The 25,846-nt window shown below is 37.7% G+C and overlaps 1 protein-coding gene across 1 annotated transcript in view; it reads right to left on the reverse strand.

Annotated features, from left to right (window-relative positions):
- Positions 1–25,846, reverse strand: part of IL1RAPL2 (interleukin 1 receptor accessory protein like 2) — a 1,135,143-nt gene that overhangs the window by 518,661 nt on the left and 590,636 nt on the right. The window contains exon 3 of the mRNA XM_081792354.1: positions 11,131–11,404. Coding sequence (XP_081648480.1) covers positions 11,131–11,404 — 274 coding nt within the window. The remainder of the gene's footprint in view (positions 1–11,130; positions 11,405–25,846) is intronic.

Raw genomic sequence — 25,846 nt, forward strand, 5'->3', positions numbered from 1 at the left:
GGTAGAATACAGCTTTTGGGATGCCTGGGTGTCTCAGTCAATTAAGTGTCCAACTCTTGGTTTCAGCTCAGGTCATGATTTCATGATTCGTGGGATCGAGCCCCATGTTGGGCTCTATGCTGACAGCACGGAGCCTGTTTGGGATTCTCTCTCTCCCTCTCTCTCTCTCTCTCTCTCTGCCCATCCCCTGATTGCTTTTGCTCTCTTTCTCCTTTCTCTTTCTAAAAATAAATATAAACTTTAAAAAATAAAGAAAACTTTTAAGCATGTCTACATAATGTTTGGAAACATAAATGATCACAAAGGGTTCCAAACTCTTTAAGACAAGTAGTCTGGTTTTATCTCTGGAAATGTCTGCTTTAACTTGATCCTCACTTATCATGAACTAAGAAGCTCTATTTCACTGTCATCTCTTGTCCATATTTAATCAATAGACTCATTCTCATCACCATATGATATTTTATACAGTGGAAACTCAAAATAGAATCTCAGAAATTTATACAGGCAGGAATTAAACATATCTAATTTGTTGTAATATACAGATATTGATACCTATGAAGAACAGTAAAAATGGGTAATAAAAGAAAATACAGTAAAAAAAATCTAATTATGTGTATGAGCTACACAGACGTGGGTCCAAGTCTCAACTCTACCATTTAATAGCCATGTATCACTGGGCAAGTTCTTTAACCTCTATGAATATCAGTTTTACCATCTTCAATAATATGACCTACCTCATAGTGTTACTGACATAGTTTTTGCCATATAGTAAGGGCTGAAAAATCAGAGCTAGTAGTGATAGTGGTATCAGTACCAAAAACAGAAATAAGAGATAATGTGTTGAGCATTTACTCTATGTCAGCTTTGGTGCTAAGTGCTTGTCAGTATTCCCCGAGGTAGACGCTTCAACTCCTCTTCAACTGTTCTCTCTCTCAGTTAAGAGCACCATGATTCACTCAGTTGCTTAAGTCAGAAACATAAGAGGCATCCTTTATTCAACTATTTCTCTCATTTCTCACAGCCAGTGCATCAGTATGTCCTGTCAGCTCATCTTTCAATACATATCTTGGATCCATTAACTTCTCCCCATCTCCTTAGCTACCACCCCAATCCAAGCTTACCATAGCATATCTCCCCCTCAAATGATATAATTGCTTCCCAACTTGGTCTCCTTGCTTGTCTCCCTACAGTCCAATCTCACTGGGGCAGTCACAGTGATCTTTTAAAAATAGAAATCTGATCATCTTATTCCCCAGCTTAAAACAAACAGACAAAATATAACACTCTCCATTTGCCTCGGATTACTAATAAAAATCAACTTATTCTGGCCCACAATATGCAACAGGATCTGACCTCTGCCTGCCTCTCCAGCCTCATCCAATACCATTTCCCCTCAGCTCACTGTGCTCCACCCGCACTGGCCTTTTTTAGTTTTCTTGAATACAACTAGTCTGTTCCTGTTTCATGACCTTTGCACTTGTTGTTCACTGACTGGCACACTATTCCCATAGATCTTCACAAGGTTGGTTCCTTCCTGCCATGCAGGTCTTGGCTTTAAGTCTCTTTCTCTTGGAAGCCCTTGTTGATCACTCAACTAAAAATGGCCTTCCAGTCACTCTTGTAATATGACCCTTTTTATTCTCATCATAAGTATTACCCAACATAATCTTGTAAATGTATGTGTATGTTTCCCCCGCTCTAGAAGTTAAGTTCCAGGAGAGTAAGAACTTTATTTTTTTTTTTTATTAAGTAATCTCTATGCCCAACATGAGGCTTGAACTCATGACCTGGAGATCAAGAATTGCATGGTCCACCAACCAAGCCAGACAGGCACCCCAAAGGAGAGTAGGAACTTTAATCTGTCTCATTCAATGCTATATGCCAAATACCGAATGCAATTGTTCAAAATATCTTAAGCTGAATAAACAAATTTTCATTTTCCAGGTGAGGAAATCAAGGCACAGGTCATATAACTAAAATACACCATTACTCCCTAGGTTAATGTTGGAGTCAAAACCTAGTAGTTCAGAATTTGTAAACTGTGAGTCCACTGGTTGACTCTGAGTAGGGTTTCTTGGGAGGGGAGCTTAGAAATTTTAAACATGCAAAATATAAAAAATATGCAAAATAAAAAAAATTAAATTTTAAATTTAGGAAATTGCATATAAAAATTCAGATTTGAGGATTTTTTCAAAAAATCAGAAGATACAGCAATATTTGTCTTATATTTCTATACGGTAACAATAATTTGGATATCATGTGGCTGCCTGACTTTAAATGAGACATAGCTCATTGATTCATCCAATAATCACTTGCTGAGCACTTACTATGTGCCATACACTATAGTCCCTTGAGCTATATCAGGGAGCAAAAAAGACAAATATCTCTGTCCTTAAGAAGCTTACATCATAGCTTAAGGAGACAGAAAATCAATAGCAAATATGATAGGTAAATTATATATATATATATATATATATATATATATATATATATATCAAAAAAGTTAATAATTGCTATGTAAAAAGAAAAATCAGAGCAAGGTAAAAAATATCAGGAGTATGAGAATGGTAACTAAGTGGAAGAGAATATTAAGAATATATATAAATAAAATATTCAAAGAAGATGCACTGATGAGGCTAAAATAGAAGAATCTGTAAAATGGAAAGAAATGAGGGAGTTAGTCATGTAGCTCTAGGAGAATAAAGTATTCCAGACAGAGGTAACAGTTAGGGCAAAGACCCTAAAGCTGGAGTATACCTGCCTGAGAGTATACCTGTTTGAGAAACAGTAAGGTCAAAGTGCCTTGTAAGCCCTAGAAAGGTCTTGAATTTACTTCCAAATGAAATGGTGTACCATTGGAAGGTCCTAGGTAGAACACAAACATATGTGAATACTGGTATTAAGAAAGATTGAAGAGAGTCATGTAGAAAAGCAGAGAAACCAATTAGAAGTTATTGAAACAACAGAGGTAAGAGATGGTGGCTTGAACCAGAATGGTAGCAGTGGTATGGAAGGCACAGTCTATGTAATCCCCAACGTTTGAGTGAGTTAAGAGCCTGTGGGATAATATATTGACCAATGGGATATAGGAGCTGAGAAAGAAATTCTCTATTTCTCCTCCTGGATCAACTATCATGAAATAATCTCCTTTTTCCCCTGCCTCCCTACCTTTTTCCTTCACTCCTATGTTGCTAATACACAATAGCTTTTGCCTCAGGTTTTATTTTCTAGGAATCCATGGTAAGACAGGAAGAAGATCAGAAGTTCAGTTTGGGACATACTGGTCTTAACACCAAGTGAATATGCTGAAAATTCTACTGGATAAAAGATTCTGTATTTTATGCCATATTTCACTCATATGTGGAATATAGGAAACAAAACAGAAGAACAAATGGGATGGGAAAAAATGAGAGAGAGAGAAGCAAACCATAAGAAACCAATAGAGAACAAACTGAGGGTTTATGAAGGGAGGTGGGCAGGGGATGGGCTAAATGGGTGATGGGAATTAAGGAGGGTACTTATTGGAATGAGCACCGGGTGTTATATGTAAGTGATGAATTACTAAATTCTACTCCTGAAACCAATATTATACTATATGTTCACTAATTCGAATTTAAATAATAATTTGGAAGAAAAACAAAACAAACAAACAAAGATTCTGTAGTTTAGGAGAGAGATATGGGCTGGAAGGTATATGTGTTGGAGTTATCAGTGTACAGATGGTAGATAAAACCGTGAGAGATAAAACTGTGAGATTGTATAAACAAATCATGGGTGGAGTAAGTATGGATAGACATGGAAAAGAAAACTAGGACCAAGCACCAGGGTCCCCTAACATTAAGAGGTCAGGGGAACTATGAGGAACCAGCAAAGGAAATTAAGAAAGGGTAATTGACAGAGTACAGGGAAAAGTAGGATAGTGTGGTTCTCTGGAAGTCAGGTTAAAGAACATATGTCAAAAATAAGGGGGTGATCAATTGTGCCATATGTACTGATTAAGTAAAAGTAGGAGTGAAAATTGACCTGGCCACTGGATTTAGCATCACTGAGGTCACTGGAGACTGAAAAGAGCAATTTTGGTGCAGTAGCGAAAACAAAATTCTAACTGGAATGGGTTTAATAGAGAATCAGTGGAGAGGAGCTTAAGATCCTAAGTGCAGATGGCAGGGCTTTTTTTCTTTGCTTTTTGTTTTGTTTTGTTTTGTTTTTTGTTTTTTTGTTGTTAATAAGTATTTTGCTGCAAATGTAAGCAAGGAGATGGGCAGTGGCTGGCAGGAGAAGTGGAGTTGACACTTTTTTAGATGGCATAAATATTGTCCTATGTGTATGTTGATGGAAATGATCCAATAGAAATAGGAAATTCCATGATACAGGAGAGTGGGAGAAATGCTCAGGTGATTTCCTTGAGTAGGCAAATAAAGATTGAATCTAGTGCAGAAGTGATGTATTTGGCCTTACATAGCAGCAAGGCCAGTCCATCAATGATAATAGACTTGAAGGCAGAGTATGCAGATACAGATGCCAATCAGTGGGTGAATATAGTGGAAGTTCTCTCCTAATTGCTTCAGTTTTTTTTTTTTTTTTTCAGTAAAATGGGAAGCGAGGGGACATGTTTAACGTTTGAGGAGAACAATGTAAAATACTCATCTAGGAGGATGAAAGACTGAATAGACTAGGAATACACAGTAATACTACTTGGCAGTATTAAGGGTCCTTTTGAAGTTTATAATAATGAATTTGAAGTGGGACCAGTCAATGTTATCATATATCTCCCTTCAGTCAAGTTCAGCTACAAGGATGCAGGTACAAGCATAGATAAAGAGTTGATTTAAACAGTGCTATGGTTTCACAAGTAAGATTAAGGGATAAAGAGTCAAAGAAATCAAGAGGGTACATATGGGAGTGATTATAATGACTGATTATGAAACTTAAACTATGGTAGGTGGAAAGAGAGCAAAGGACAGTGAAAAAATTGTAGGATCAGTGAGTGGCAGCTCTGGGGGAGGGTCAATAGGTTACTGGAATTGAGGTACAGAAATAGTGAGCTAGAGGTAGTGGCAAGTTTAGAAACATGAAAATGAGATTACTGAGGAGATTGATATAGTCTTCAACACCCTAAAATGTTTCAGATGGCCTGCCACAATTATTACATTATCTACCTTCTTGGCCCCTGAAGAGATTTTGAATTTGCAACTCCTGCAACAAATTAAAACCTTGATAGGAGCAAAATAATATCTGTATCTGTATCTATATCTATATCTATATCTATATCTATATCTATATCTATATCATCTATATCTATATCTATATCTATATAGGAATACCAGCATTCTAGCTCATTCATGACTATTTGAAATCAATTCTTATTTTATGATTATCAAATACAACCCATTAATTCTTACAAAGCACGTAATCTGTTAACCAACTATACTGTAAACATCTGCTCCCCTCAAATAAACAAACTGAATGGAATTCAAATTACATAGGTATTGTACAATAAAATGGCTAATATTTCTGAGTATTACATAGATAACATACAGCAGTATGGTTATATTTCTAAATATTAGAGCATATCTAACTTTTTTTTTTTTAATTTTTTTTTTCAACGTTTTTTATTTATTTTTGGGACAGAGAGAGACAGAGCATGAACGGGGGAGGGGCAGAGAGAGAGGGAGACACAGAATCGGAAACAGGCTCCAGGCTCCGAGCCATCAGCCCAGAGCCTGACGCGGGGCTCGAACTCACGGACCGCGAGATCGTGACCTGGCTGAAGTCGGACGCCTAACCGACTGCGCCACCCAGGCGCCCCGAGCATATCTAACTTTTAATGAGATGAAAGTAAATTACAATTGCCACTACTGTGCTATTTATGTTATCTGTAATTTTACAAACAAGCAGATTATCAACTTTTAGAGGTTGAATTAATTAATCTTTTCATATTATATATGTGTTCCATTATGCATACTTGCTACAAAAAATAAGCTAAACCAGGGACTCCCACTTATATCTAAAAACAGATGGAAAAGATGACTACTTCTATCACATGTTAGCCTATGCAGACAAGAGAAGGCATCACCACTTTCTAAAGACCCTGCTATACAATCTTGATCTTTTCTGAGTTCAATTAATTATAATAAATCCAAATCCTCATTTTTCCTACAAGAGACTATCTGCTCTCCTGGAAATTGGTACTTGAGCAAGCTACTTGTTGACACTTAATTTTTCAAGGATTAACAGTTAAACTGGGATTAAATTATAAGAAAGCTCACTGTCCTTGATAATCTCTTGGTAACCATGATGGGGAGTAGGATAGGAGGGTGAAAGGTGTTGAAACATATTTCTTAGTGTCTTAGGTAGACTAGGACAATTACTTTCCTTTCAAAAGACACAGGTTTCCTTGCAATATGGTATAAAGTGAATCCCATTGTACATGCTCAATGAACATTTGTTGACTAAAATGTAAACCTTGTTTACTATATACTACATAGGCATTTATAGGTCAGGATCATTTAGGAGCCATTAAAATCAGACAAAATTACTGTATATTTGTATTTATTTATTTTTTTAAATATGGAACATTTCAAACATACTCAAAAATAAAAATACCAATATAATGTACACTCATATACTCTTTGTACAGATTCAATAATTAGCAACATGCTACATTCCTTGTTTCAAATATCTCTACCCCCTCAACTTTTCTGATGATATTGCTTTGTTGGGAGTAATAATCACTAAAATGTGATGAATAGCAATGCAAATGTCATGTGTCAGGGTTGGATAAATGCACTAAGGAACCCTTTAGAAAGAGTTTGTGAGACAGTCAGATTTTGAGAACCTCATTTATTTTAATGATTACTAAAGAGCAAAAATGGTTGGATTATGTACCCCTTTAAGAAGGGGGTTCTTGTTCTGTTTACTTTGTTGGAGAGGTAAATGGTCATAATGGTTTTTGAACTTATAACTGGTTCACTGCACTTGGCCATCGTTATCCCCAAACACTCAGGTTTCTACAGATGTTTGATAATATTTAATCACTCTTTTCACTACCTGTGAATTAAATTCAGGATTATATAGATATATATGTCTTCATCCACAGATTAAGTCATCCTTTGTTCCAAGTTGTTGGGAAAGTGATATGTGGGATTACTCTCATCACTTTTATCTTAGTAAGTGCCTCCACTGAAAAGATTCAGGTGGGAAGCAGGGGAGACAGTAATTTTTGGACTGGCACTACCTCTCAAAATATGACTCACTTCTCTATCATTTCTCTATTACTATAACCGCTAACTAAAATGCTGAGAAATTCAACTAATCACTCTTGAGACTGGCTAAATTAAAAACACAAAACTGAGTAATTGGCTATAGAAAGATCACAAACAGTAAATTTTTCTTGCTATGATGCAAATGGATAGAGAATATTATTAAATATTTCATATATGCATTTTTAAACACTGAAATTAATACACTAATTTTTAATGAGGGCAATAATGCACAGAAAAATTATCATCCATGATTACATTAAAGTGGCCTTAAATTGGGAATTTTAGGTGAATACACACATTGTCAAATTCAGAGCCTTTTTCACTATAAATGATACTCTCTTGGCAATGGCATAAAATCACCTATATGGACTGAATTTCTCACTTGGCACATATTTGGAGTCAGTGGCCAGTACTAGATCTGAAAAGCATATTTATTAAACACAGCCAAATGCTATCCAAATCACTTGTATCATTCTAGAAGAGACTTCCCTAAGTTGACAAAGACTGTTCCTTCCTTTAGAACATTGGGCCCCAAACTCTTCTTTTTCCATACTAAGGTATATGGGAAGTATAACATTCAAAAGATTCACCCACTCCATCAGTCCCAATCACTCCCTAAGATCTACTGCATGAATAAAGGATGTCAGGAGTTATGCTTGAATGTAAGCCTCTGCTCGGTGGGATATCATCCTTTTCTCTTCTACTGATCTACATGTGACTTGAGAACCACTGACTTAGATGATATCAACAACAGATACAAACTTAATCAGATATGTGCTTGAAAGAGAGGGCCATCTACAAGACAGGATTTCAGGGACACTGGGAACTTCAATTGTGCATGAAATACTACATGTCTTTGTTTAAAAGCAAATAGGCTGTCAACTGAGAAGCAATCACACCCCAGTAGCAAAGAGCATACTTATGGAAATTTCTAATGCCATTCTCCATTAAAAGGAATCAAGGTCCCTCAGAAAAGTGGCTGATTGTAGGACTAGGGCAGGAAATATACAAGATAATCCTGGAGCATCTTATAGTGCTGAAATATAAAGAAATGCACACACACACACACACACACACACACACACACACACAGATACATACTGTGGAATATTACTCAGCAATCAAAAAGAAAGAAATCTTGCCATCTGTAACAATGTGGATGGAGCTAGAGTGCATTATGCTAAGTGAATTAAGTCAGAGAAAGATAAATGCCATAAGATTTCACTCATATGGAATTGAGGAAACATAATAGATGAACATAGGAGAAGGAAAGAAAAAAAAAAGAGATGGAGGGAAACCATAAAAGATTCTTAACTATAGAGAACAAACTGAGGGTTTGCTAAAGTGGAGGTGAGAGGGGGATAGGCTAAATGGGGAATGGGTATTAAGGAGAGCACTTGTGATGAACACTGGGTGCTATGTGTAAGTGATGTATCATTAAGTTCTACTAAAACCAATATTATACTATATGTTAACTAACTAGAATTTAAATAAAAGCTTGAAATAAAAGAAAAAACAAAACAAAAGCAATAAGGTATATTGATACTTTTTACCCTTGATATGACGTAATGAGCATATTTTATGTCTGTGGGCTTCCTCAAAAAAACACATTATCCCAGTCTAACTATGAAATAAATATCAGATAAATCCCAACTGAGGGACATTCTACAAAATATCTAAACAGTATTCCTCAAACTGTGAAGGTCATAAGAATTAAGGAAAGTTGAAAAAGCACCACAACCAAAAGGAAGTTAAGGACAGCTAACAACTAAATGTAATGTGGTATCCCAGATGGGATCCTGGAATAGAAAAAAGACATTAAGGAAAATCTGAGAAAATCTGAATTATTATGGACTCTAGTTAATAACAATGTACCACTGTTGGTTCATTAATTGTAACAAATATACCAAAGTCATGTAAGATGTTAATAACAGGGAAAAATGGTGTAGGGCACACAGGAACTTACTGTACTGTCTTTGCAATAATTCTGTAAGTTTAAAATTGTTCTAAAATTTATACATTTATTTAAAAGCAAATGGAGGGGTCTTTTATTACAGTACATTTTATGGGGATAAAAAGCTGGAAACAAAATACATGCACATAAATACAAATTTGATTGACTAAATGGTAGTATCATAGACTATTAAGCAACACAGAATATTACATACTTAAAAGGATAAGTGAGCTCTCTATCAATTGACTTGGAAAGATTCCCACTCTGTATTTTTATTAAGAAAAGAAAATGCAGAGAAATATAAAACTCTTATTTTGTAAAACAATGAGGAGAAAATCCATATATATATATATATATATATATATATATATATATATATATTTCCACTTCAAAGAATAGGGAGAATGTATGCAAGGATACACACTGGATTAGTAGCATTGCTTGGAGTAGGAGAATAGGGTGAGAGGAGAGAAAAGAGGAGAGGGGTAACAAGTCTGGGCATATAAGCAGGCCAGGGAAAGTAAGCAATAATTAAGTTGATAATTCATTATCAGTATACAACATCTATACAGTTAACTAATGCTTTGCAAATAAAAATATAAATCTGTGAAAAAAAACAAGCAAATGGATCAGAAGGAGGAAAAGACATCTATTTTAGATTGGCAAGACTTAATGAAGGTGGGGGTGAAGAGGAGGTAAGCAGGAAAAGTGTAGCAGTACTCAAAGAATATAGTATCATTCACTGAGGCTGAATTACCATCCTTTTCTCATTTTTTCCGAGAGCTGCCCAAGTAGGTGAAAGCATTGATTATCACTAAGTATGACTGCTATTTCCTCCAGTATCCTGGAGTTTTTGTCCACCACAAACAGAAACTAAACTCACCACTTGCTTCCCCAACACTCCTCCCTCAAAACACATACGTATAAAAGTGATGCCTGGAGCATCAAGAAGATTATTTATACATCACCCTGTTCCCCTGGCCTTTTGAACAATGAGGCCTCACCAGGGGTTTTGAAGTGCTTTTGATGAAGAGGTGACATAGCTTTGGCATCAAAGTCCACAGGAGGCAAAAATAGGAAGGGTCTGCATTTCCAGGAAGTTGAAATCAAATAATAGATTGTAGGTGCCTGGTGTGCAAGATCAGAGACTCCCAAAATGGCAGAATTGAAAAGTGGTTTAAAGGTCATCTCAGCTATCTACTTCAATACCTAATGCAATCCCTATCTGAGATTCTACGTCCTAGATCCTTGCACTAGGGTGGAAGGGGAAGGAAGGACATATTGTAGAATCCCTTAGGATAAAACAGATTGCTTTTCACTATAAACTTCTTACAAGAATCAATAGTATCTGTTACACATCATTCCCTGTATAGCACCTAGGAACTCAGGATGACCATGTGTTTATAGGGCTCCATGTTGAACATTTAGATACAGTGGACACTGTGCAAATCATATGAAAATTTTTAACAGTAGCTTATTTGCTAAGAGATCTCCCAGTAAAATCTCCCAGGAAAATCTGAAGCTATTTTCCATCAACAAAAAACGTAGAGAACTTACCCTAAATGATACTTTAGGCCATTTTCATAGTCAGATATTAAGAACATTGAGCCCATTGGCTCTATGAAAAAACAATTGTTAGAAGACCCTACAGTAGGGGTGGAGTTAAGAAATGAAACACAAACTTTTATAAAATTCTATGGGCATGCACAGTAAATGTAAGTCCCATTTTATGAAAACTTGATAAGAATTTGTTGTGTAGTCCCAATAAACAATTAGAATTGAACTTACTGAAGCTCCCCATGCACTGCAAAGATATTCACTGTATAATGTGAGCAACACCTCCATACACTCCAGGCCCAATCAAAAGACGACTAACTATGGTATTGAGCAATATTTTCACACAGCACTCACCTTAAAACACAAGTGTAGAAACCACTGTCTTGTGCCTCAGCTGAGTGAAACCATATTGAATCTTCTTCTTTGCTCATCCTGACCTCTGAAAAGATGATGGGCTCTTCCAAATCACCCTTGTTTTTGTACCACATAAGCCTGAGTCCAGTGCTCTGGGCCATGCTATAGTTGGTGCGAATATAACTGTAGAAAAGGGCGCATTTCACCCGTACTGGTTCACCTGCCAAAGCCATGTATGTCTTGAGATCCACTGACCAGTCAATGCAGCCATCCACTGAAAGAAAACCAGATTGGGCATGAAATGCATTGAGCATTGTTAATACTAATTATAATACTAATCATTGCCAACATGTACTGAGGACTTACTGTGAGCCAGGCTTTACAGAATTTTCATGTCAAATGCTTTATTTTTTTTTAATTTTTTTTAACATTTATTTATTTTTGAGAGAGAGAGAGGAAGAGAGAGAGAGAGACAGACAGACAGACAGAGCATGAGTGGGGGAGGGGCAGAGAGAGAGGGAGACACAGAGTCCGAAGCAGGCTCCAGGCTCCGAGCTGTCAGCACAAAGCCGACACGGGGCTCGAACTCACGGACCACGAGATCATGACCTGAGCTGAAGTCGGACCTTAACCGACTAAGCCACCCAGGCGCCCTTCAAATGCTTTATATAGATTACCTCATTTAATCTTCCCAATGATCCTTTAAGATAGACCAATATCCTCCTTAGACCTTGGCAGAGAGGATCCCTGTTCTATCCCTTTGTCTTTGGGGGAATTCCCAGTCCTCACAGCAAACTTATGCTTGCAGTTAACTGGATGCTCCAAGTAGTTCCAGCACTGGTGTTTATGTGGCTGTCCTGGGGCCCCACCGCAAGGCCCCAGTTCTGGCAGAATGGCCTGGCAAATGCATTACTCCTGTTAGTCATGTGGTATTTGCTTCACAGGATTGTGTGAGACTGGACTTCTAGGATGACAGTGACATGTTGATTTTAGGTGACTTAAATTTTTTGGACAGGAGCCCCACAAAAGAAATACTTCCAGGGGACCCTTGTACAGCCTAAGAGCAGCCCTTAGATTCACATTTTTATGATTCTTATTTTACAGAAAAGAACTAGAGACTCAGACAAGTTCAATGACTTTTCCCAAAGTCACATGGTTAATAAGTGGTAGAAAACCAGTCTCTGATTCTACAGACTGTGTTCTTTACCCCTACCCTATAGTGCCTCTGCCTATAATTGTGATAGGAATGACTGTGTTATTTATTTGCCTTTGAGAAAAGTTGAAAGCAGTAGGCACCTAAAGTGATTATCTGTCATTATCTATATGCCAGTTTTCCATGGTATGACCTATTAATAGCAGATATTTAATCACAGTTCGATTTCTTTTTATACCCTAAGGCCTCTCTCACTGTTTAGATGGTATTTGCTCATGGGAATATATTATATTAATATCAGCTTTAATCAAATAATATTAGGTGGGTAAATCTACCATTAAAGAAAGACATATACAGTAAATTCCCTCTTCTCCAGAATGGCTAGAAATGAGACACTGGCTAATTTAATATGCCTGTCAACACAATTAGCATAGATATTCTACTTCCAATTACTTAATTTCAAAGAATTTCACCAAATTATGCTACCTCCCTTTATATTACTTTATTACCCTTTACAAAACTGTATAAACATTGCCATTTAAAAATTATATGTTTCACTTATAATCTTGTAAACTGACCTGCTTCCTTTTTTAGAAGTTGAGAACCCTGTAGCCATCTTTTAACCTCAGTTGGACAGAAAGCTCAGGGCTAAATGCAATACTCAAGTGCAATAACTATCTTACCTCCATATTTTGCTTTCTCTATACAAGGGTTCTTTTTTAAAAATTTTTAACATTTATTTATTTTTGATAGAGAGAGAGAGACAGAGCATGAACAGGGGAAGGACAGAGAGAGAGGGAGACACAGATCCAAAGCAGGCTCGACTCTAAGCTGTCAGCACGGAGCCCGACGTGGGGCTCGAACCCACAAATCATGAGATCATGACCTGAGCCGACGTTGGGTGTTTAACCGACTGAGCCACCCAGGCACCCCCCTCTCTATACACAGGCTCTTGACCTGGGGTTCAAGGACACCCAGGGTGGGTACGTGGATAGACTTCAAGGTTTTTGTGCCTATTTGCATAGTTATACTTTTCTGGGGAGATGTTCCACAGCTCTTTAACAGATCTTTGAAGCAGTCTACAGCCTCAGAAAGTTTTTGGACTCTGTCGATTCTGGAATCTCTTTCTGACTTCATTTTTCACTGCTTTGCTATGTATGGGCTTTTATTATAAGCTGCCTCAAATCCTTTTCTGTAGGAGAAATATTCATTAGAAATAAATCAATAATCAAATAAATATCTCATTCTAAATTTATACTGAAGGGCATTTGAACTTTTTTTGAGGATTCAGAAGGCACCAGATTCACCACTATGGATTTTGATGATCATGATGCATTGTTGAAGGCAAGAAGGTACAACTGGATTAGAATAAATATGTACTGATGACACTATTTCTTGGCGGGAGGGGCTTTTAATTCACTCCCTGGTATTGGTTGTTTACCTGTCATGTATCAGTCTAATTAACTGTCAATAATAGGGGAAATCTGCATTAATTAAACATTCTGGGTCATGGTAAATTACTGCCAATACATCTCCAGACTAAACATAATTTTAATATTTATTGTTTTGGTGGCTCAGTTGGTTAAGTGTCTGACTTCGGCTCAGGTCATGCTCTCATGGTTCGTGGGTTCAAGCCTTGTGTGGGGTTCTGTGCTGACAGTTCAGAGCCTGGAGCCTTCTTCGGATTCTGTGTCCCTCTCTCTCTGTTCCTCTCAAGCTCCCACGCTGTCTCTCTCTCTCAAAAACAAATAAAGATTAAAAAAGTTTTTAAAATATTGTTTTATCATCTTTAAGTGTATTTTATATTATTCTTTTTTATGGATTGTCTGTGACACTGTTCCCATGCATCAAGAACAATAAAAACCTGGAGGTGATTTAAAGGCTATATAACAGTCCAGTTCCCCCCCACCCCCAACCTTAAGATGCATAGCAAGTTAACAAATTTGGCTTAACAAAGTAGCCTCAACCTCTATAATTACCTACTTAATATGAAAAAAAAAAAAGCTTTTGGAATGTTTTTTCCATTCGTTCCCTAAATCCCTTTAGTTACTTCCTTTAAACCATCTGCTGTATAATCTACACCTTTACAATGTTAACAGGCTGGTTTGGCCCATTAGTGACAGGACATGGTTGGTATTGAAGATAATCAAAATATCTGCTCCTGAGACACAATGATCATACTCAAAGGCAGTTGAAGACATTTAACAGCCTTTACAATTAGCTTTATCATACAAACCTTGAGAGTATACTGAGAATTCATTTCCTTTTAAGTACTATCTGAGCAAAATGTATTTGATTTAATAGATTCATAGTTCCTTTTCCTCTGTTCTCTTGGTTAGCTAGCAAAGGGAGTATTTAGTTATAAGGTAGTCAATAGACAGAAAACAGCCTTGCAGTAATGGGGAAAACAATTTCCAAATGTTATCCCTCTTATTCTTTTCCTTTAGCATCCACAATACAAGGTTACAATATAAAGTATATCGAGAGACCTGAGGGAATCTTCCCCAAAAGCAGACAAAGGGTTGATGCCAGGGATCCGTAAAGGACCATCTGCCACCAAATATTTTCCCACACTGATCTTTCATCAGTAGAAATCCATTCCCATGAGTTAAGGCATTATAGTCTTATACCTAGAGAGTATTAGACCATTAATAGATTCCAACATGATGGTATGATTTGTTTCTCTTGGATTTCTAGTCCTAGGAAACAAACCGAGAGTGGGGCAAAAGGAGATAGAATATGAGATAGTACATTTATTTTTTAGATTTTGGAGTAGTGAAGCAACTAAGAAGGATGTACTATGGTAAGAGACCTAGAAAGGCATGTAACAAGGCAGCATAAAGGAAGTGAAACCGTGAGGTTAAGGGAGAAGCACTGAAAGGTACGAGAGGGTCACAAAAAGGCAGGAAGAAGAGAAAGGTCACATACAATTCAATTAGCCAAGGGTCGTTGCAGGAATCAAAGATGGTGCCACCAAAAGTGACCAGTGCAAGTCACATTTCTATCATGAGATGGAGTTTTCAATAACATGTCACACTTTCAGAGCCCCTCACGCGTCGACACTTTATACATATTTGGCAAATACAGAACTGTGATGCAGCTGACAAAGCTGCAGACTATGGCCAGGTTGGGGACACAGTGGAATTGAGTAGCCCACAGAGGAAGCCAACCTGCAAGCTTGATCTCATCAGCACAGGCCTATAATCCAGAGTGATCCAGCCCCTTTCTGTTCACAACTCCAGTCACACCTATTTAAGTTGGCCCCCAAAGAGCTCCTGAGAAAAGTGGTTTCTGGACATACCTACTTTCTCCCACAGGTGATTTGAGAACTGAGGTTCACTGACCAGCCACAAGTGTAAATAGAGGCACTACAAGAAGGGATACACTTTTCCCGCCAAAACAGGGAAATTCTACAGTTGGATTGAAGCTTGCTACAGCACAAACACACCAAAAGTATAAGTGAGGGCATGCCTGTTCTCTGCTTCACAATAACTCAATATGGTTATAAATATTCCCATCATTCCATTAGAAAAGACGTCCTATTTATAAATTATCCATTGTCTGTTCACTCTTAAATCTTACGAAGAGCAATTCAAGTATTTAAAAAAAAACTGTATTTCTTTGAATTTTCATTTCTACTCCCTAGATTTATGTTTCTGTAAAACCCAGGTCTCTATTTTAATCATTTTCATTCCAATCTTCCAAACAAGTATATTCTTAGGAAGTGTGACATGAAGATTCGAAGAGGAGGGGGAGGAGGAAGGGTAGAAACACAAAAAGGGACATGCCAGTTTCCATGCATTTTATTTTTCCAAGAGGAGATTCCTAGGGGTGAAATCTAATACAAACCTATGGAAAGTGATCTGGGTGGCAAAAGAAAATCTATAAGCCTTGGCTTCCTCCTCAATACAACCAGCAGAGAAAAACTTGCCATACCTTCCTTCTGTGAAAACAAAACCCTGAGAAAAGTTTATTAATCCCTAAAAGAGGATAAGATGTTATTATCAACAATGATTATAATATTATCTTGGGAAAAAAGTATTGTATATAGTAAAATCACAGACTGTAATGGCTATGTGAATTACAATTTTTATTGGGGGATAGAACATATAGCTATGTATAGAATTGCTAATTCTGCACTTTTACCCCAAGTTGGAAATCTGTTCAGGTTAAATGGCTGATTAGCACAGGAGAAAATATGCAAGCTCCAGATATCTTGATGACATTAATTACAACTTAGGTACATCTGGTACTAGTTTATTATGTGTTTGTGATTAATAAATTCATTTGTTAAACCACGTGTTTTCTTGTAACTATGTCAACTATATCCCTTTTTTTATAGCAGCTCTCCTGTTTGTGATCAACAGGGCAATTGTTGGGGGCAATTCATCAAATCACCACTAGAGGGGGTGCTGTCCAAGTTTTTTGTTCAGCACTTGCATTTTCTGCTCCTGACCTTTAAAATTAAGAAATTGCTATCTGCCAACCACTGGTTGCTGGGGAGGGAATCACAGCACACTTCTGCGGATGCACCACTGCAGATGATAGAGGGAGCCAAAAGTTGAGTATGCAACTAAGTTCTTGCTCAAACTGGTAACCAGTTACACACACAGCAGGTGGATGACCCAGCACAGAAAGCTGCAATAGCAACCACTAGTATTATCTGAGCTCTTAGTACAGAACAGTTAGGTGCTGTGATAGGTGCTTTGCCATTGTTTTTCTCATTTCATTATCATATTAACTGAGGGAGATAGGGACTCTTATCATTCCCATTTTACTGAGGAGAAAAAAAAGAATTAGTGTTTAAATGACTTTCTCAAGGACACTCAGGTTGTGATGGTAGAGTGTGGATCCCAACGCAGATGAGTTGGACTCGAGAACTTATGTTCTTAATCACTGCGTGTTCTATATACTGCCTCCTATACTCTACATCCTAGCTCATGATCCATTAAAATATTAAAAATTTGCTTGATGCTATCCAAATTGTCATATGTATTCCAAAGAACACATTCCTGTCCTGGAGAGTAGACCTTTCCAGCTGACTGATAATCTATCCTCCAATAATCATTGTGGGAATAATAGCCATAAAATAATATATGCCAATTATTTATGAATTACACACAGTACTTACAGAATAATGCATTCTTAATAATTTGTGTACTTGATTTAACCTCTGAAGATCAGATCTAAAACTTGGATCAATTTTATCTGACCCATATTGATTTATTTAAAACTAAATATTTAGGAATGATCACCCAATTCCTAAAATTATAATCTAGGAATAAAGTTGTGTGTTTAACATTTGTATTTATGTATCATAATTATTAAACACAATGTTATTCTCTTTATTCTTAATATTTTAATGTGGGAGTTAAATGCTTTCTATTTCTCTCAGCTCTCCCCCAAACACACACCTAAAGACAAGTTTCTTTGTATTTATACGCATCACAGTGAACATTATATGCCTCAAGTGGGCAGCCCCAAGCACAAGATGTCAAACTCTTCAAGAAGTAAATGGCCTGCATCCTTACTACTGGACCCATGCCTCCTTGCCCCTAGCCTGGAAATATGGACAGAGCTATTTCATTATTTCTTAAATAAAGTTCTGTCAGTAGAAAAAATTATTTTAAAACTTTCATCTGTGCATCAGTATCCATCAATAGAGAAACTATTCCCCACTCCAGCTCTATAAATAGAATGAGTGATTATTGCTTCAGGTTTTAAAAAGCATTTCCACACTTTTTATGAATTGGATTATATGCTTTCCTTTCACACTTTTACCCACTACCATTCGTCAATGAAAAGGTTCTGCCTAAATGAAGTCTTTCATCTCATTTCAACCTAGTTATTACGCTTAATAATGGGCTGGCAACCATCTTCATTTCCTTTTCATTACAGGATCTGTGCTATGCTTTGTCAAGATCATTCCTTAGATCTTTACGTGACAAATGAGCCTCAATTATGTTCTGGAGGTGAAGCCACGTGAAACATTACAACCAACTCCTCAACTCCTGATTACCTGAGACCTGATGAGAGCTTCCTTGGGAATTAGTCATTAGCCAGGAGCCCTTCTCAGATGCACTAATGTTAATATGGAGGCTGCGGCAGCAAATGAGCCTGTGGAAGACAGGATATCAGCACTGCCCACCAATCCCTCTAGCAGGCTTTCTGCTGCCCCCTCAAATCCAGAATGCTTGGCAGTGAATTTATCTTCCATGCCAAATCTGCTCTGCCTCCTATGTTTGCAGTTATCCAAATAAAAATCTTTCAAAGTCATCCCTGAATCTTGCCTTTCCCTTCCCACTGACCTCCCCCTGATCCTCCAATAAGACATTATAGGAGCTAGTCATTTCTGAACAGTTAAATTCTTCCCCTCCTCTCCATCTTCATAGTTGTGAAAGTCTAGGTCCGAGTCTCATATCTTGTTTGGACTATTGCAATTCTCTTCTAAATGATTCTCTAACCCTCTCATTCCAATCTGTTCTTTAAACTGCTACCAAAGTGATCTTTCTGAAGTATATGACCATGTCCCTTCACTGCTCAAAATCTGCAGTGACTCCCAGTATGCAAATCCCTAAGCCTGGCTCCCCTGGCTCACCCTAGACTGCTTGTCTTTTCTGCCCCTCCCTATTATTCCTCACATCCTACACTTCAGTCAATACTCACCTTCCCTGAATATGCCAATCACCTCTCTCTGTCTTTGCTCTTCTGGTTCCTTCCTCTAGAATATCCTTGCCTCTGTGTCTATTGAGATCTACGAATCCTCCAAGATCCAGCTTCAAATGCCACTTCTTCTACGAAACCGTACTTCATTGCTCCATATGAATCCTTTCCCCTCACCATATGTTTTGTCTACACATCTTCCCAGTTAGATGGGCATCTCATTTACTCTGTATTCCTAGGACAAGGTCTGGTGCATTGTACATAGTAGGCATTCATTAAATGTTTATGGGATGAAATCATGTAGGTTTTTTTTCCTCCCAAATTTCCTAATAATCGAATGTTTTTTGTATTTATCAAAGACCTTAAGATTCTTCCTACTGCTACCCACCACCGGAAGCAGTGATGTGTCCAAACTCTGATAGAAATATCAGGAGATAGGGGCGCCTGGGTGGCTCAGTCGGTTGGGCGGCAAACTTCGGCTCAGGTCATGATCTCGCTGTCCGTGAGTTCGAGCCCCGCGTCGGGCTCTGTGCTGACCGCGCAGAGCCTGGAGCCTGTTTCGGATTCTGTGTCTCCCTCTCTCTCTGACCCTCCCCCATTCATGCTCTGTCTCTCTCTGTCTCAAAAATAAATAAACGTTAAAAAAAATTAAAAAAAAAGAAATATCAGGAGATAGACCCAAATGTAAAAAATGTGTTCACAATTACAAGTGACGGCCACCTTTCCATTAGCCAGCATCACTAGAAACAGGAATAAAAAATAAAATCTATGCTACATCCCTGTCCCAGAACTCACGATTCTCTGGTAAGTCAGCCAAAATCAACAATTCTACTACCCAAGCTCTTCCAAATCAGACACCTTGCTCTTGACAGACTGACCTCCTCACTCCTAGTCCTACCCTAGTCATGCTTGTCAGGGAACAGTTATGCTGTAGGCCCTTGCCCACTCAGCTCTTTCCTGTCTGCAATCTCATACCACTTCTCCCACCTTCCAATCCTCCCCAAACAAATCTGAGTCATGCCCAGACTTTAGTTTACCTAGGTGTAAGTTAGGAATGGCATCCTCGTTTTCCTAACATATTAATTGGCTCATTGGTTCAAGGTCATAGACTCCTGTTTGTTTTTTTTCATTTATGCTCAAGTACCTCATGGACAAGACACTTAGTAGGTCTTACTGAATGTAGTTTTATATATTTTCATTACATTAGACCTTGCACAACTAAGTGCTAATGGAGTGAACTGCTTTGGTTAATTGATTTTCACATTCGCTATAGATTAACTTTTGGATTATTGAAAATCTTTTTTAAAACATCCGAATCTGCATGTAAAAATTCTCAACAAGATACAAACAAATTGAATTCAACAGCATATAAAAAGAATTATTCACCATGATCAAGTGGGATTTATTCCTGGGATGCAGGGCTGGTTCAGTATTCACAAATCAATCAACGTGATACATCACATTAATAAAAGAAAGGATAAGAACCATATGATCCTGTCAATAGCTGCAAAAAAGCATTTGACAAAATGCAACATTCTTCTTAAAAAAACACTCAAGAAAGTCAGGATAGAAGGAACATACTTACACATCATAGAAGCCATTTATGAAAAGCCCACAGCTAATATCATCCTCAATGGGGAAAAACTGAGAGCATTCCCCCTGAGATCAGGAACAAGACAGGGATGTTCACTTTCACCACTGCTGTTTAACATAGTGTTGGTAGCCCTAGCATCAGCTATCGGACAACAAAATGAAATAAAAGGCATCCAAATTGGCAAAGAAGAAGTCAAATCTTCACTTTTTGCAGGCAACATGATACTCTACATGGAAAACCCGAAAGACTCCACCAAAAAGCTGCTAGAACTGGTACATGATTCAGCAAAGTTGCAGGGTACAAAATCAACGTACAGAAATTGGTTGCATTTTTATACACCAATAAGGAAGCAACAGAAAGAGAAATAAAGAAACTGATCCCATTTACAATTGCACCAAGAACCATAAAATACCTAGGAATAAACCAAAGATGTAAAAGACCTGTATGCTGAAAACTATAGAAAGCTTATGAAGGAAATTGAAGACACACAAAGAAATGGAAAAACTTTCCATGCTCATGGATTGGAAGAATAAATATTGTTAAAGTGTCAATACTACCCAAAGCAATCTAAACATTCAATGCAATCCCAATCAAAATTGCACCAACATTCTTCTCGAAGCTAGAACAAGCAATCCTAACATTTGTATGGAACCACAAAAGGCCCCGAATAGCTAAAGTAATGTTGGAAAAGAAAACCAAAGCGGGCATCATCACAATCCCAGACTTTAGCCTCTACTACAAAGCTGTAATCATCAATACAGTATGGTATTGGCACAAAGACAGACACATAGACCAATGGAATAGAATAGAGAACCCAGAATTGGACCCACAAATGTATGGCCAATGAATCTTTGACAAAGCAGGAAAGAGTATCCAATGGAAAAGACAGTCTCTTTAGCAAATGGTGCTGGGAGAGCTGGACAGCAACATGCAGAAGAATGAAACTAGACCACTTTCTTACACCATTCACAAAAATAAACTCAAAATGGATGAAAGATCTAAATGTGAGACAGGAAACCATCAAAATCCTAGAGGAGAAAGCAGGCAACAACCTCTTTGACCTCAGCTGCAGCAATTTCTTACTCGACACATCTCCAAAGGCAAGGGAAACAAAAGCAAAAATGAAGTATTGGGACCTCATCAAGATAAAAAGCTTCTGCACTGCAAAAGAAACAATCAACAAAACTAAAAGGCAACTGAAGAAATGGGAAAACGTATTTGCAAATGACATATCGGATAAAGGGTTAGTATCCAAAATCTATAAAGAAGTTACCAAACTCAACATTTGAAAAACAAATAATCCAGTGAAGAAATGGGCAGAAGACATGAATAAGACACTTTTCCAAAAAAGACATCCCAATGGCCAACAGACACATGAAAAGATGTTCAAAGTCACTCATCATCAGGGAAATACAAATCAAAGCCACACTGAGATACCACCTCACACCGGTCAGAGTGGCTAAAAATGAACAAATTAGGAAACTACAGATGCTGGCGAGGATATAGAGAAATGGGAACCCTCTTACACTGTTGGTGGGAATGCAAACTGGTGTAGCCTCTATGGAAAACAGTGTGAAGTTTCCTCAAAAAATTAAAAATAGAACTACCCTATGACCCAGCAATAGCACTACTAGGAATTTACCCAAGGGATACAGGAGTGCTTATGCATAGTGGCACATGTACTCCAATGTTTATAGCAGCACTTTCAACACTAGCCAAATTATGGAAAGAGCCTAAATGTCCATCAAGTGACGAATGGATAAAGATGTGGTTTATATATACAATGGAATGCTACTTGGCAATGAGAAAGAATGAAATCATGCCATTTGCAGCAACGTGCATGAAATGGAAGGCATTATGCTTAGGGAAATAAGTCAGTCAGAGAAGGACAGATATTACATGTTTTCACTCATATGTAGATCTTGAGAAATTTAACAGAAGACCATGGGGGAAGGGATGGGGGAAAAACAGTTACAAACAGAGAGGGAGGGATGCAAACCACAAGAGATTCTTAAATATAGAGAACAAAATGAAGGTGGATGGAGGGTTGGGGAAGAGGGGAAAATGGGTGATGAGCATTGAGGAGGGAACTTGTTGGGATGAGCACTGGGTGTTGTATGTAAGCCAATTTGACAATAAGTTATATTCCTAAAAAATAATAAAAAATAAAATGGAAACAATAATAAAATAATAATAAAACATCCAAATCTTCAATCCCTATAAAAATAATACCAGAATTCTGCACAGAGCTAGAATAATCCTAAAATGTTTATGGAACCAGAAAAGAGCCCAAATAGCCAAAGCAATCCTGAAAAAGAAAACCAAAGCTGGAGGCATCACAATCCCAGACTTCAAGATGTATTACAAAGCTGTAATCATTAAGACAATATGGTACTGGCACAAAAACAGACACTCACATCAATGGAACACAATAGAGAACCCAGAAATGGACCCACAAACGTAATCTTTGACAAAACAGGAAAGAATATCCAATGGAATAAAGATAGTCTCCTCAGCAAATGGTACAGGGAAAACTGGACAGCAATATGCAGAAAAATTAACCTGGACCACTTCCTTATACCATACACAAAAATAAACTCAAAATGGATGAAAGACCTAAATGTGAGACAGGAAGCCATCAAAATTCTGGAGGAGAAAGCAGGCAAAAACCTCTTTGACCTCTGCTGCAACTTCTTACTCAACATGTCCCCAGAGGAAAGGGAAACAAAAGCAAAAATGAACTACTGGGACCTCATCAAGATAAAAAGCTTCTGCACAGAGAAGAAAACTATCAACAAAACTAAAAGACAACCGACAGAATGGGAGAAGATATTTGCAAATGACATATCAGATAAAGGGTTAGTATCCAAACTCTATAAAGAATTTATCAAACTCAACACCCAAAAAACAAATAATCCAGTAAAGAAATAGGCAAAAGACATGAATAGACACTTTTCCAAAGAAGACATCCAGATGGCTAAGAAACACATGAAAAAATGTTCAACATCACTCATTGTCAGGGAAATAAAATTAAAACCACAGTAAGATACCACCTCACTCCAGTCAGGATGGCTAAAATTAACAACTCAGGCAACAACAGATGTTGGCGAGGATGCAAAGAGGATCTCTTTTGCACTGCTGGTGGGAATGCAAACTCGTGCAGCCACTCTGGAAAACAGTATGGAGGTTCCTCAAAAAAAAAAAAAAAAAAAAAAAAAAAAAAAAAAGTAGAATTACCTTAAGACCCAGCAATTGCACCACTAGGTATTTACCCAAGGGATACAGGTGTGCTGTTTCAAAGGGGCACATGCACCCCAATGTTTATAGCAGTGCTATCGACAATAGCCAAAGTATGGAAAGAGCCCAAATGTCCACCGACGGATAAATGGATAAAGAAGATGTGGTATATATATATATATATATACCATGGAGTATTCCTTGGCAATTAAAGAGAATGAAATCTTGCCATTTGCAACTACATGGATGGAACTAGAGAGTATTATGCTAAGTGAAATTAGTCTGTCAGAGAAAGATAAAAGTCATATGACTTCACTCATCTGAGGAATTTAAGACATAAAACAGATTAAGGGAAGGGAAGCAAAACTAATATAAAAACAGGGAGGCAGCCAAAACATAAGAGACTCTTAAATATAGAGAACAGAGGGTTGCTGGAGCGCGTTGTGAGAGGGGGCATGGGCTAAATGGGCAAGGGGCATTAAGGAATCTACTCGTGAAATCATTGTTGCACTATATGCTAACTAACTTGGATGCAAATTTAAAAGTCAAAAATAATAGGGGCTCCTAGGTGGTTCAGTTGGTTAAGAGTCCAACTTCTGCTCAGGTCATGACCTTGCGGTTTGTGAGTTCAAGCTCTGTGCTGACAGCTCAGAGCCTGGAACCTGCTTCCAATTCTGTGTCTCCCTCTCTCTCTGCCCCTCCCTGATCATTCTTTGTCTCTCTCTGTCTCAAAAATAAACATTAAAAATAAAAAAATAATAAAAAAATAAAAAATAAAACATCCAAATCCACTTTTATGCTTTAGTAAGTAAAGAATCATGATGAGACCGAAATCCTTCTGGATTCAATGAGGATTTGTCAGGCCCTCGGGGTCATCACCCTAGACTCCAATGCCAAGGCAGTATAAGAAAAAGGCATAACAGAGTGAAAAGAACATTAAGCTAGCTAGAGATCAGAGACCCTGGGTTCTCATTTCACCTCTGCTCATTTAAAAAGATACATGACATTTGAGAAAGTCAGTTTCTACTCTGAAAAGAAATGGAGGCATTAAACTAGACAAGCTCTAATGAAGCACCAATAAATCAGATTATCTGATGGTTGATAAGGTCTTTCATCAAGAAGACAAGATGTATATGTGCTAAATTGAAAAATCTCCCCCTGGCAATATTCTTTTTGATTTTTTTCCTTAATTTCAAAATTACAGAGAACTAAAAAAATATTACAAATTCCCATGATTTTACCATCCAAATTTAATAATGTGAACTTTTTTCCAATTTGCTTTCAGTAGCTTTGTTTTATTAAAGAAATAAAGCATTGCAGATATAGCTAATGTCCCCTTTAACCACCATACACAGTCCCATCCTTACCTCAAACTCCTGTCTAGATATAACCACTATTCCTTCCAACTTTTAGATTCTTGCATACATAAATAGGTATCCTGAAAAAAATTACTATAGTGACTAAAAGTTTCTTACAATGGGGAATATAGGAGGTGGGAATGAAAGCCATTTAACTGAGGGCTCTTGTGATGTGGGTTCCAGTCAACTGAGGTCTAAGAGCGTGTGCTTAGAGGTGTGCACATTCCGCATAACGTGCACACTGTACATCTCACACACAGAACCCTAGTGGGGACAAACCTCAGAGTCTGTAGGTGTTTTCTGCCCAAAGTTAGTTGTTTCTATGCCATGTGCTGCCACACAGATTTCAGGATAAGACCTCTGATTGAACCTCAGTCGAAGTTCTGCTCTGTTATGGAGAAAGTTCTGATTCACGGCAGAGACACAATTGTTGCTCATCAAATAGCAAGGTTCTAAAAGTTACAAGCAGGGCCCACATCTTCAACTCTGCACCTGGCTGCCTCTATTGCAAATCAAATTCTGTGTCAACTAGGAAAAGTGACTCCAAAGTAAGTACCTATTAGGGCTTAGTCATCTTCTTTAGATAACTTATTTCCCTGTACATTTGCAAGTTTAGCACATCATTTGGCCACTATAAACCCCTCATCCTGCTGAGCTAACCAAATAATGGAAACCCTCTGCTGGTTCTGACTGTCAGGGGGCTGTAAGGAT

The sequence above is a fragment of the Panthera onca genome, chromosome X (assembly GCF_046562875.1).
Source record: "Panthera onca isolate mPanOnc1 chromosome X, mPanOnc1 haplotype 2, whole genome shotgun sequence".
NCBI classification, from domain to species: domain Eukaryota; kingdom Metazoa; phylum Chordata; class Mammalia; order Carnivora; family Felidae; genus Panthera; species Panthera onca.